Raw genomic sequence first — 13,742 nt, 5'->3', positions numbered from 1 at the left:
TGATATTCACGTTGGTGGCCTCTGCATTGCACAGAGTGCGGGAGATTCTAGTGTGAACTCCCACTGAAAAAAACAGCGTGAATTACTTCAGTTTTCCCGCAAATTCAACACTTAGAATTTGGGGGGGGGGTGCGGAAATTCCACCCTTCAAGTGTCATTTTGCCTCTACAATGGCTTTCTCAGTGATTGCGCACACTTTGCTGATGCTAACTGTATCAGATGTTATTTAAGTTAGCCCGCGTCCAGACATGGAAGTACACAGTTAGTAGATCAAGTTGCAAATCAGTATAGAATGCCAATTTAATGCAAATGCTGATAGTTTGGAGATCAACACTCCAACCAAAGCCCTCCCTTAACCACAGTCAATTCAACGTCAATCAGCTGCAGGAAGGACCCTCTCACCACCAGCTCTATTCAAATCGATGACCAAACGACATTCAGGTTCATTGCTGACTGATTTTCATTGATCGTTGCTGAGTTTATAGATGGTTTGCAGGGTTGTTTCAAGTCTAGAGAGAGTGACATGATGTGCTGATATGCTATGTCCTGTCCTGACTTCAAGGGCTCAGTGCCAAGCAATCACTTAGACATGGACACAGTAAATGCATCCCTCTTGGCCTACAACATAACAAGGAGAATAAGCAGAGGGGACGTAGAGCAGGACAAGCTGCTGGAAGAGGAGGAGGAGGAGAGGAGCTCTCAGCAGGAGGTTAATCCATCCAATCCAACAGGGTGAAGTTCTGGTCTCTACATTTGAGGAAGGATATACTTGCACTTGAAGGCGATACAGCGAAAAGGTTGACTAAACCGGTTCCTGGGATAAGAAGATTGTGCTATGATGAGAGGCTGAGTGAATTCGGCCTATATTCTCTCTGGAGTTTATAGAGGAATGAGAGGCGATCTCATTGAAACATGGGCCTTGACAAGGTGGACACAGAGATTGTCTCTGCTAGGTGGAAGGTCTCCTGAATCAGTTCCTTCTTTCTTTTCTATTTCTGACTCTTGACCAGGTTGAAGTTCTTTGGCATCTGAAAGGAGATCAGCACAGGGTTCGTGTTGAGTTGGGGTGGACAGAAAGAGACACATGCTCCCACCATCTGCAGCTTGTAAATTCGAAGAGATTTTCAGTCGAGGGAGCAGGGGGATATGAGTAGGTGGATTAGGTACGAGCATTCCACAGTCCCAGCCACCATCACTCCAATGATGGAGACCAACACTTCCTCCACGGGTTTGATTGAGGTCAAACAATTGTGCCTGTCTCCCGCTGTTTAAATGCTGCTCTGTCTGTTCATCCACCACCTTGTCCTCCAAGAGAGTGGGAAGTGAGTGTGGTGCAATGTGCTTGGGTGATGTGGTGAATATCTGGCAGTGTGTTCAAGCTATGAGATGTGGGTGTGTGAGACTTGCAACAGTGCCGAGTACTGAGAGTGAGGTGAAACTATGAATGTTAGGCATGAGTGATTGAGATGCGAGATTGCTGATAGGTCAGAGGTAGGCGCATTGTGAATTGAGCAGTGTGTGAAGCTAGTGGTGCACTTGGTGGGATATATATAGCATTTGGAGCTGCGTTCCCTGATCTTGATAATTCAGTGAACTTCTTGCGGTTGTGTATCCAGTTCCTCAGGGCTGAGCTGGCACTAACAGCAACACTTCCAGTGCCTTTGCAAAGTTTGTGTTTTAAGCCCCATGTGGATAGATGGCATCTCTTTCCATTGCAATATCAAAAAATCTTCGAGCCCATTCTCTGCCGTGTCGTGCCAATCTTATGTCTTTTCCGTGTTGCATTAACATTCACAATTATTTTCAGCACCTTTCCCATCTCGCCTTTAAGGAATGCAGACTGGCTTTAAGTCATACAATTGAGCTTTAACCTGTCCCAGCCTCTCACAATTGTGCACCCACCTCCCCACAACCACCCCCCCCCCCCACCCCCACCCCCCCACCGACCCCCATTAAAACTCTGCATGAGTCAGTCATCTCCTCATCAGCATTCACTGCAAGCTATAACCATGTAAATTAGTAGCAGCGTAAAGTCAATGTGCTGTCCACATCAGAGGTCATGGGCCCAGGACAATCACATATCGTGATTCCTGCGTGTGTTCTTGGGCCTTATCTGTGGCCAGCAAATCTGGCAATGTAAGCAAGGACAAATTGACGATCGTTTAAAATGAGAAGTGTGTGAACGCAGTGCTGTTTAATGAATGCATTTGAGTAATGTCAGCTGATCTCTCTCGAACTATCAGCTTCAGTAACTTCCTCCCACCCCCACACTCCCCACCCCCGGCTAGAAGCCAGTGGGGTTAACTTGGTAAAACTGCCTCTGTGATTCTGAAAGAAAAAAATTGAATTTATTTAATCTCTTATCACATTCTCACAGCATCTCAAAGTCTTCACACATTCTATCGTTCCAATGTTCAGTGATGGCTGTTAAGCAGGGAAACATGGCAGCCAGCCTGTGCATAGTTTAAGGACAAAAAAGTAGGAGTGGGAGTCGGCTACATGGTCCTTTCGGCCTGCTCTTCGCTTCAATGAGATGATTCATTAAACTTCAACATCTCCTTTCCTGCCACTTTCATGTCTCTCAATTCTCTTAGTTCCCAAAACTCTATCAATCTCAATCTTGAATATGCTCAAAGACTGAGTATCCGAGGCCCTCCCAGAGTGCAAAATCTCTCATCAGGGTGAAGAAATTTCCCATCTCTGTCCCAAATTTGGCCAATCACAGTCCTATTGAACAGTAGGACTGTGAGGGAGGTAGTCACTGCCATCGTTACTGGATCCCAGGCCACACGTCAGTGATGATGTGAGTGTTGTAACAGGGTTGTGAGGGTGGGTGGCGGGGGGGGGGCGGGGGGGTGGTGCAGTTGTAGGGTAACAGGAGGAGGAGAATCAGCAGCAGGCCAGGCCAAGGTGGTGGTGGTGGGGAGGTGGGTGGTGGGGAGGGGGGATGGGGGGGGTGGGGGCGCGATGAGGAGTGGGGGGAATGTGGGAGTGCAGTGATTCTCAGCAGGTTCCCTCCCTCCATGACGCGGGATCTTTTGATCAGGCAATGACTGCCTTTGAACAAGCCCCTCCACCCTACCCTTCCTCGGGAGCCTGCCAGCAACCTTGCCTGGGTTTGCTTGTCACTCTACTTGCATGGCAAACCACTGCTGGATGAATACCAGAGGTGGAAAGTTGGGTCCCTTAAGTGGGCGTTAATCGGGATGGAGGCAGACATACAGTGAGGTCCCCACCTGCCACCCTGCTGCCTGAGTGATGAAGGAGCAGCACTCTGAAAGCTCGTGATACGAATAAACTTGTTGGACTTTAACTTGGTGCTGTGAGACTTCTAACATTTGCTGTCATAGTTGAAAGCTTTAACCTGAAGAGACCTACATCTAAATCGCCACTTAGAACAGAAGTATCATAGGACTCCAACAGTGCAGAAGGAGGCCATTTGGCCCATCGAGTCTGCACTGACAACAATCCCAACCAGCCCCTATCGCCGCAACCCCATGTATTTATCCTGGCAATAAAGGACAATTTGGCATGGCCAATCAATCTAACCAGCACATCTTTGGAATGTCGGAGGAAACCGGAGCACCCGGAGGAAACCCACGCAGACACGGGGAGAATGTGCAGACTCCACACAGACAGCGACCCGAGGGCAGAATTGAACCCGGGTCCCTGGCGCTGTGAGGCAACAGTGCCAACCACCATGCTACCGTGCCACCTGCCCCTGAATTCAAAATGGATGGCTTGCTTTTGTTAACTCAAGGGTTTCAAGAGATGAAAATTATGCTGAATTTTTCAGGCATCACAGAAAAATTCCAGCAATTTATCCAAATGTTATGAAATATTTTGAGAGTTGTATCTCAGCATCATCACAGAACTATCAACCCAAAGTAAGCTAAAGATTTTAAGAAGAATGACCTAAAGCTTTGTTAAAGATGAGCATTTCAAGTAGGATCTGAGAGGAGGAGAGGTAGGTACAGCTGCAGAGGGCTTTAGAGAGGGCACTCTGAAATGTGAGGTTTAAATGACTGGAGGTATGGTTGCCCATGGTAGGTCCATATATAAGAGGTCACACTTCATTCCAATTTTCCTTTGGCATTTTCTTATTCATTATCGCTACCTTTTCAGTTTCTGTCCTTTTCTAACTCAGTTGGGTAATGACAACTTAAATCGCCTGTTTACCAATCAGTTATTGTAAGGTCCATTCACCCCAGATGGCTAAGTCAGTATGTTCTCCCTTTTATCCAGTCTCTCTCTCTCTCTCTCACAGTTATAAGTGCCGCGAGGGGGGATGGGTGTCAATGGCGGATGTAGGGATGGAAGAGACAAGGGAGATGGCAAAGAGCAAGGCTACAAAGGGATTTTGAGATTTTAAATTGGGGACCAGGAGGATTCAAGTCTGCAAGTATAAAAAGGTAAAGAATCGGATACCAATTGTGTTACATCAGTGGAAAATGGTTGTCAGGGTTGTTTCAGATGCTGAGCCTGCAAACAGTCTCATTGAACCTGGGCATTGGCTGATGAAGGAATAAAATGGGTGGCAAGGGTAAATGGTTTGCAATGAAGGGGGCAATATTGAAGACACCAGTTTCAATCTTTCCAACGTTAACTGCAGGAAACATGAGTGTATAATTCATCATTATTTTCTTTTAAGAGAATGGATCACAAACTGTGTGATATTAAATCTAAGGATTGCATGTAACAGTTGTGTTCAAAATAAAACAAAACCTGTTATTCGAGTAATCATGTAATCCATTTATTTAGAGAATAATCAGAATTGTACTTTTCTTTTACTACTTGTAATATTCAGAATTGGAAAGGTACAGAGAATCATTTCTATAGATGTCATGTGAAGGAAACCATGCATTAATATCTACAAAGGACCTTTAGTACTTAAAGGGTTCAAGAAAATAGTTTTATTTCAATATGTTTTTTAAAATTCCCTTCCTCGCATGAACACCATATTCCTTTTTGCTTGCAGGTGACCGACTTTGATCTCAGGTGTTGTACCTTGAAAGGCGACAAATCTCAAAGGATACCATTAACGTTGCGTGAGGTTTAGCTATTAGCAGATTCTGTGTGATCTGAGTGTGACAGCTTTCTTCGCCAAAACTTTAGGTCCTGCATTTTGCTTCAGGTTAATGTTGCTCAAGGGTTATGGGAATTTGTCACCCTAAAGCTGGGGAATGTAGGCAAACTCTGATAAGAATGCCACTGCTTCACCTAGCAGCCATCTCCTTCAAAATCACTTTTTTTTTTTCTTATTAGGTTTCCTTTCAAATCTTTACTGTCAAAGATCAGGAGCATTTAATTCATATGGCAGAGAAAATTTCATTTGTTTAAAACTATTTTTTTTTCAGCAAGAAATTCATTTGTTGAAGAATATTGCAGCAAACCCAAATACTAAATTGCGAGGATCGCATCGTCATTTGACCAGGAATCTCATCTTGGTGTTGACTCTGCAACATTGGCCCATCATTATTTATATCAACATACTGCCAGCAGTTATGTATACTCTGGTTTATACAATCGTCTGTACTGTGACTTATTGATTTGAGGGAAACCTCAAGAAAAATACAGCTGCTCAAACAACTGGTTCTCACACTCATTGCTAAATATCTTCCACATCTGACACACATTGACCTACATCAACTGATCAATAAGTCCAATATCATTCAGCACATTCATTTACAGCTCTCGTATCACACTTGATCATCTATAATACAGACTGCTCTGGTGATCAAGCATCAAAATGGACCACCATTGTTGTGTTTTATGGCACAGAGAAAGGCCATTCAGCCCAGTGCTAGCCTTTCTGTTCCACACAGCCTTTATCTTCCACTCTATTTACTTCCTATCAGCTTACCTTTCCGTTTGTTTCTCTCACTCGCACTTATCTATGTCACTCATCTCAAACATTCCATGTGATTGTCAATTCCGCATTCTCTTTGAGTGAAGAGATTTCTCCTGAATTCTTTCTTGACTTTTTCAGTGATTGTCTTACAATTATGGTCCCTGGTTTTGCAATGCTAAGAATCACTTCAGAAAGTATATAAAGAGGATATATAATATAAACCCCGTCAGTCTGCCAACACCTCCAGGGAATGCGTCCTTTTTTAAAAAACATTTCAATTGATTTAGATACACGCACATACATACACACACACACATTGATATACATTTTAAAAAGGTTACCTGAATGAGAGGAATAACAATATTACTGTTGACACAACTAAAACAAACGCACCATTTTCAAATACAGACAAAGCATTTTAAATAATTTTGTTCTGCTCACCCAGACTTCCCTTTCACTGCCATTTTCTCATCTTCGTTCTTGTTCTGTTTTCGCTATCTTAACTTTAACTAACATAACCTTGTCTGACATTTCAATTCATCAGCTTTCCTTTCCAGCCTTAAGCACAGTTTTTAATTTGTATTCGGTGCCACCATCTATTCTGGAAAAGGATTTCACGTCAGACCAGATCACCCGCTGAAAAGCACTTCGGAGGGCTAGTTCTTCAACCCAAACGGCATGTACAATAATGAAGATGGCCAATGTCATGTCATTTGACCAATTCTTGATGTGATCACACACTGGAGTGAAATAAGTCGTCCTGTGCTGCGTGGATGAACCCAATCTGAAGAAAAGCAATCAGCCTCTCTGAATTAACACAAGAAATTACCTTGGGGGCTGGGATCTTAAAACCTACTGAGCTTTACTTGTATGACGTTCAATGTCTACTAAATCCTTGATTAGCACCTTACAATCACCAGCAAGAATCTTTGATGCCCTATCTGTATATTACTGAAACATGGAAAACAGATATCACATCCAGATTTATGAGGAAACATGCAACACCATTGGCATCACCACTAACATTTTTATTCCCCTTCCAGTTAATTAAAGATAGATCCACACATGGAGGATCTTCATTTCATTATCCCTGCAAAACATTTCCCCTGCCCTTTAATCTCACATGTATTTCCATGTGACATACCTCTCTTCTTAAAATGCAGTGGACCATTACAATGACAAAGCCTTCCAAAGAGTCAAAGACAGCAAAGAGGATCTGAAAGAGGGCTGATCTTCGATCTGTGATGGCTAACACTGCCGACATCCAGGTCAATGCTAAAAGTGGCAGGACCACACAAGAGCTCCAAAGAGACGCCCTATCAAAGGGGGGAAAAAGAAGACGTTAGGGAGAAAATATGCAACAGCTTCTGTAACAACCAGGTCAATGAATTATTGTTCAGCAAAGGCTTGGTTTAACACATAATCCAAATACAATAAAGCAGAAGTGCCAAACAAACAATTATTGCAATGTAATTAAAATCCCCATTATTGTTCGGTAATACTGAGGATTGTGTAGTTTCCTATGTATAAAAAGGGAGCGAGAAAACCACTCTAATGCCAGTCAGACCTGCAACAAATATCTTTTGTGTCATTTCAGCTAAAAGGTTGAACTGACTCCATCAACAGAAAGCTCTTCTTATGCCATGGTTCCATTTCAATAAATGAATTTCAGTGAGAAAGTCCATTTTTCCTTTCGATGTCTATTTTCTGATGCAATATTATGCAGTCTACACTGAAAATAATAATGATTATTACCATAATAACTGCTCCAATCACATCTACAGCTTCATAAAGCAGCGTAATCATATTGCACTCAGTACACTTAAAAAGACATTTTGAATAACTGGAGGGTATGTCATTACCAGCCGTGAGATGTGATAAATATAATAAGGACATAGGAGGAGATTTGATTCATCAAATCCATTTCTTCCATTTAATTTCCTGAGAAAATGTTCTGTGACGATTTTCCGTGCCCTTAAGTGACCGAGTAAAATTTCAACATATCTACATAACTCTACATTTTCCTGTTCCATCTAATCACCTCCCACAGAAGCAAAAGTGTTTTTTTGATAGGAAGCCAGAAAATGCTGGAAAAACTCAGCAGGTCTGGCAGCCTCTGTGGAGGGAGGAACATAGTTAATGCTTCAGGTCAATGACCTTTTAGAACAGCTGGAGAAGGTGAAACAGGGGAAGATGAGGAAGAAACCACAGAAACACAGAAAATAGAAGCAGAAGTAGGCCATTTGGCCCTTCAAACCTGCTTTGCCATTCATTTTGATCATGGTTGATCATCAAATTCAATATCTGATTCTGCCTTTCCCTCATATCCCTTGATTCCATTAGCCCCAAGAGCTCTATCTAATTCTTTCTTGAAATCACACTATGTTTTGGCCTTCACTACTTCTGTGGTAGTGAATTCCACAGATTCACCACTCCCTGGGTGAAGATATTTCTCCTCACCTCAGTCCAAAATGGTTTACCCCTTATCCTCAAACTATGACCCCTAGTTCCAGACTTCCGCATCATTGAGAACATTCCTTCTGAATCTACCCTGTATAACCCTTAGAGCTTTATAAGTTTCTATGAGATCCCCTCGCACTCTTCTAAACTTCAATGAATACAATCCTAACTGACGTAGTGTCTTCTCATATGACAGATTCCAGGAATCAGTCTGGTAAACCTTTGTTGTACTCCCGCTATAGAAAAGACATCCTTCCTCAGATAAGGACACCAAAACTCCTCACAATACTCCAGGTGTGGCCCCACCAAAACCCTATACAATTTCAGTGGAACATTCTTCTTTCTATACTCAAATCCTTTTGCTACGAAGACCAATGTACCATTTACCTTCTTTACTGCTTGCTGTTCCTACGCAACCGATGCACAAGGACACCAAAGTCTCGCTGAGTATCCACCTCTCTCAATTTACAAGCATTCAGATAATAAAAGGTCTGTCTGTATAGGGTGGAAGGAAGGGGAGATGAAATAATGAAGGGGATGATGGTGCTCAACAGCAGGAGATGGTAATGAGATATGTGAAGAAACAAAACACTGATCAACAGATGCAAATTGAAATAGCAGAATTATTACCATTCGCAGCAATCTGCACAAAATTGTGCGCAGAGGTTATGATTTGAAATTGCCATACTCGACGTTGAGTTGCTTTCCTGAGACTTTGACCTTGGTTGGAGACAGGGAACAGGCAGGAGTGTTTGTACATTGAACGTAGGTCCTGCGATGCAATCTACATTGGTTGCCCTTTATTATTTTATGGGATGTGGGCATCACTAGCAATGCCAGCACTTGCCCTAAATGTCCTGAGTCAACCATATTGCTGTGGGTCTGGAGTGACAAGTAGGCCAAATCAGGTAAGGACAGGAGATTTTCTTCTCCAAGGGACATGAGTAAACTAGTTGGGCTTTTGAGACAACCAATGATGGTTTCTTGATCACTATTAAGGAAACTAGCCTTCACTTTTTTTTTGCTTAAGTCCTTGAATATAAATTCTCCCACCTGCCATGGTGGTATTTGAACCTGTGTCCCCAGAGCATTAGCATGGGCCTTTAGATTATTATCTTAGTGACATTACCACTACAACATCACTGCCCCACTGCATTGGAGATGCCATTGTGAGCAGTATACAGTATGCTAAAACGACAAGTGTGAGTAAATTGCTATGTCACCTGAACAACTGTCTGGGTTCTTGGACAGTGGGAACAAGGGAAGAAAAAGGACCACTGTTCCATTTTCTGTGCTTGTATGGAAAGATGTCATGGGAATGGGAGAGGGTGTTGGGGGAATCTGTGTGTGAAGCCCTTCAGAATGCTGAAAGGCGAAGAGATGGGAAGCTGAGTTTGGTGGTGGCACTACACTGGAGGTGGTGGAAATGGCAGGGGATGATCTGTTGAATGTGGAAGCTGGTAGGTGGAAGATGACAAGGGGAAGAGTTCTGGGTGGGAAAGGAAGGAGTGAGAGCAGCAATGTGGGACATGGAATGGACACATTCAAAAATCCTGTCAACCATGGGAATGTGGGTACGTGGAGCCACAGGAATATTAAGGATAAGACAGAAAACAACTCTTCCATCCAACTAAAGAAATGTAGTAATGTGATCTGATGGTGTTTGATTTACAAAAGAATAATCCTCAGCCAATTTGATGAACCCTGAGCTGCTGCACCCCTGTGCCCTCTAGTTACTGCATGCTGTGCATGGTTGCTTTGTTGCAATACACAGTCTTTTTAAGATTGATGCACAGATACACGTGCACACATCTTAAAGTGAACATTGTTTGGGAATAGCCTACTTGTCCTCAGCACGGCATTTGCAACTGTTGCACACCAATGCAGCTCAAGACGGAACTTCGGATAGCACCTTTGTTTCTGAGTCAGTTCAAGTCTTGTTCTGGATGTTTGAATACAAACATCAATTCCAAGGCAGTACTGAGGAAATAATTCACTGTCAGAAGTGTCGGTTTTTGGATGAGACGCTCACCTCTTTCAGGTGTACTGAAACAATCCCATTGCGCCATTTTGAACAATCGGGAAGCTACCTCTCCTTGGTGTCTTGGCCAATATTCATCGCTCAACCAACATTATAAAAAATTATCATGTCATTACCATGTAGCTGTTTGTGGCAGCGTGCTGTGCCCAAATTGGCAATCATGTCGCCTGTGTTAGAACAGTGACTTCACTTAGAAGCAAGTACTTATGGTCTGTAAAATGTTTCAGAAGATTCTCTGATGTGAAAGGGACTTTGTAAATTCAAGTATTTTTAGGTGTCCTCCACTGAAGTAAGTTATGTAAAGAAATAATCTTTTAATGGTTAACAGCACCAAGTTATTGAATACAGGAGTTGGGACGTCTTGTTGAAGTTTTACTAGACATTGATAAGGCCACACTTGGCATACAGTGTGCAGTTCTGGTCACCCTATTATAGAAAGGATATTATTAAACTACAAAAAGTGATGAAAAGATTTACGAGGATGCTACCGGGATTTGGTGGTTTGAGTTATAAGGAGAGGCTGGATAGACTGGGACTTTCTTCCCTGGAGCGTAGGAGACTTAGGGGTGATCTTATAGAGTTCTATAAAATAATGAGGGGCATAGATCAGCCAGATAGTCAACACCTTTTCCCAAAGGTAGGGGAGTCTAAGGGCATAGGTTTAAGGTGAGAGGGGAGAGATGCAAAAGGGTCCAAAGGGGCAATTTTTTTCACACAGAAGGTGGTGAGTGTCTGGAACAAGCTGCCAGAGGCAGTAGTGGAGGTGGGTACAATTTTGTCTTTGAAAAAGCATTTAGATAGTTACATGGGTAAGATGGGTACAGAGGGATGTGGGCCAAACATGGGCAATTGGGACTAGCTTAGTGGTTAAAAAAAAAGGGAGGCATGGACAAGTTGGGCTGAAAGCCCTGTTTCCATGCTGTAAACCTCTATGACTCTCAGTTAATCAGAGAGTCTCAAAGAGGAGTTTTATATCAATAAGTCAATTATTTTCAAGACTGATTGGTTATATTTTCTCGACATATCAATCTATTAAGTACTAGCAAACTGCAAAGAGAAATGATCAAAAGTCTTGCCTGAGATGAGAGAAACAAATTACGAAAACAAAGTATGCAGTGACTGCATATGACAGCAAGTCCAATGATAGCTGTAATGATCTTTGTGTGCATGCCTAGCTTCAACATATTTGGACGAGAGCACATCTACACATATTATATAGTTAGGCAAATTAAAAAAAATGTGATGAGCATGTTTCCATGGATGCAACATGCCTTTAATGTGCATGGCCAAAAAATATTTCTCACTGACATCTGGAAAAGAAATTATGCCAAAAAATGTCAAGCTGTCTTGTGCAGTATACATCTGACAAATTGCTCCCCTTGATTTAGTTTTGCACAACTAAGGATCGCTCGTTCATGGGATTTTTGAGACTGAATAGGTCATATGCACTGGAAGACAATAGGAAATGCTTTTGCTGATCCACCTAAGAATTTACAGGAATCAGAATGAGTCGTAAAGCCCAACCTGACCACTGCTTTTTCACATCCAACAACTAACTGATTTGCTTTTTCCAGCATACCTTTCAGCCCTGTTTATTTCTGGAGATCTAGTTACCTCTTCAACCCATTTATACCATTTGTTTCACTTCCATGCCTAATCACTGGTTCCACAAGTCCATTGTCCAATGTTCAAAAATGTATTGCCCCGCTTCCCTTCTTACTCTCAACTTCCTGATATCAATATGTGTCCCATTCCGTCTGAACACTTGGCCATGATAAACAATTTATTAGGATCAGCTGTCCCTTTAAAATCTTTTAACATTCTGGTTGTAAATCCCAAATTGCTTCAGTCTAAAAACCAAGTGCTGTGAAACTGTGAAGTATGCCCAGAGGCATGGATAATATTTGCTTGGCATTTAATCATATCTTAGTAAAGTTAGCATTCACTGTAATATTCAGTGGCAGAGTTAGGAAGGATGGAAGGTTTTTTTTTGTACTTATGCTGGGCCCCTGTCTACATCAATGGGGATGAATTGGAAATGGTCAAGAGCTTCAAGTTTTCAGTGTCCAGATCACCAACAATCTGTCCTGGTCCCTCCACACCAATGCTATAGTTAAGAAAGCCCACCAACGCCTTTACTTTCTTAGGAGGCTAAGGAAATTTGGCATGTCTGCTACGACTCTGACCAACAGATTCCCAATAGAAAGCATTCTCTCTGGTTGCATCACAGCTTGGTATGGCTCCTGCTCTGTCCATGACCGCAAGAAACTACAAATGGTCATGAACGTAGCCCAGTCCATCATGCAAATCAGTCTCCCATCCACTGACTCTGTCTACACTTCCCGCCGCCTCAGAAAAGCAGCCAGCATAATCAAGGACCCTACGCACCCCAGACATATTTTCTTCCACCTTCTTCCATTTGGAAAAAGATACAAAAGTCTGAGGCCACGTACCAACCGGCTCAAGAACAACTTCTTCCTGCTGCCGTCAGACTTTTGAATGGACCTACCTTATATTAAGTTGATCTTTTTCTACACCCTGGCTATGACTGTAACACTACATTCTGCACTCTCTCCTTTCCTTCTCTATGTACCATATGTTTTGTCTGGACAGCGCACAAGAAACAACAATGTTCACTGTATACTAATACATGTGATAATAATAAATCAAATCAAATCAAACACTTGCTGTACTCTAAACCACCCAGATCTGCATTCATGATCCCAGTTAATGCTTTTGTGGTTATGTTTGAATTCAGCAACTATGACTGGCAAACAAAATGAGTATTGGTAGTCATATAAATATCTGAAAGACCATTCAACCAATGATGAATATTTCCCTTGCTGTACTTTCAACTGATTTGCATGGAAACTCGGAAATGGCAGAGGCACTAAACCAATACTTTGTCTCTGTCTGCACAGTAGAAGATAATAATTGTCCCAAAAACTTCAGTTAATACACTGGAACTTGGTGAAATTATTATAACCAGGGAGAAGATACTCAGTAAACTGAAGGGTTTAAAAGTGGATAAGTCCCTGGGGCCTGATGGCCTCCATCTAGGGTGTTAAAGGAGGTGACAGCAGAGGTAGTAGATGCATTAGTTATGATATTTCAAAATTCCCTGGATTCCAGAAAGGACTGGAAACATACTAATGTGATGCCCTTATTCAAGAAAGGAGAAAGGGAAAAAGTGGGAAACTACAGGCCAGCCAGCTTGATCTCTTGGTTGGAAGCTTGCTCGAGTCAATCATTAAGAAGGAGGTGACTGAGCATCTGGAAAAGCAAAGCTCAATTCACCAGTGTCAGCACGGTTTTGTGAAGGGCAAGCCTTGTTGACAAACCTGCTAGAGTTCTTTGAGGGTGTAACCAGCAAGGTAGATAACAGGGATC

General features: G+C 42.4%; 1 protein-coding gene across 1 annotated transcript in view; it reads right to left on the bottom strand.

Moving 5' to 3' along the window:
- The window catches only part of adgrb1a (adhesion G protein-coupled receptor B1a), a 650,625-nt gene that overhangs the window by 60,920 nt on the left and 575,963 nt on the right, over positions 1 to 13,742 (bottom strand). The window contains exon 29 of the mRNA XM_078216994.1: positions 6,996 to 7,167. Coding sequence (XP_078073120.1) covers positions 6,996 to 7,167 — 172 coding nt within the window. The remainder of the gene's footprint in view (positions 1 to 6,995; positions 7,168 to 13,742) is intronic.

The sequence above is a fragment of the Mustelus asterias genome, chromosome 7, assembly GCF_964213995.1.
Source record: "Mustelus asterias chromosome 7, sMusAst1.hap1.1, whole genome shotgun sequence".
Lineage (NCBI taxonomy): Eukaryota > Metazoa > Chordata > Chondrichthyes > Carcharhiniformes > Triakidae > Mustelus > Mustelus asterias.
This window is presented reverse-complemented; position numbering and strand designations above follow the sequence as displayed.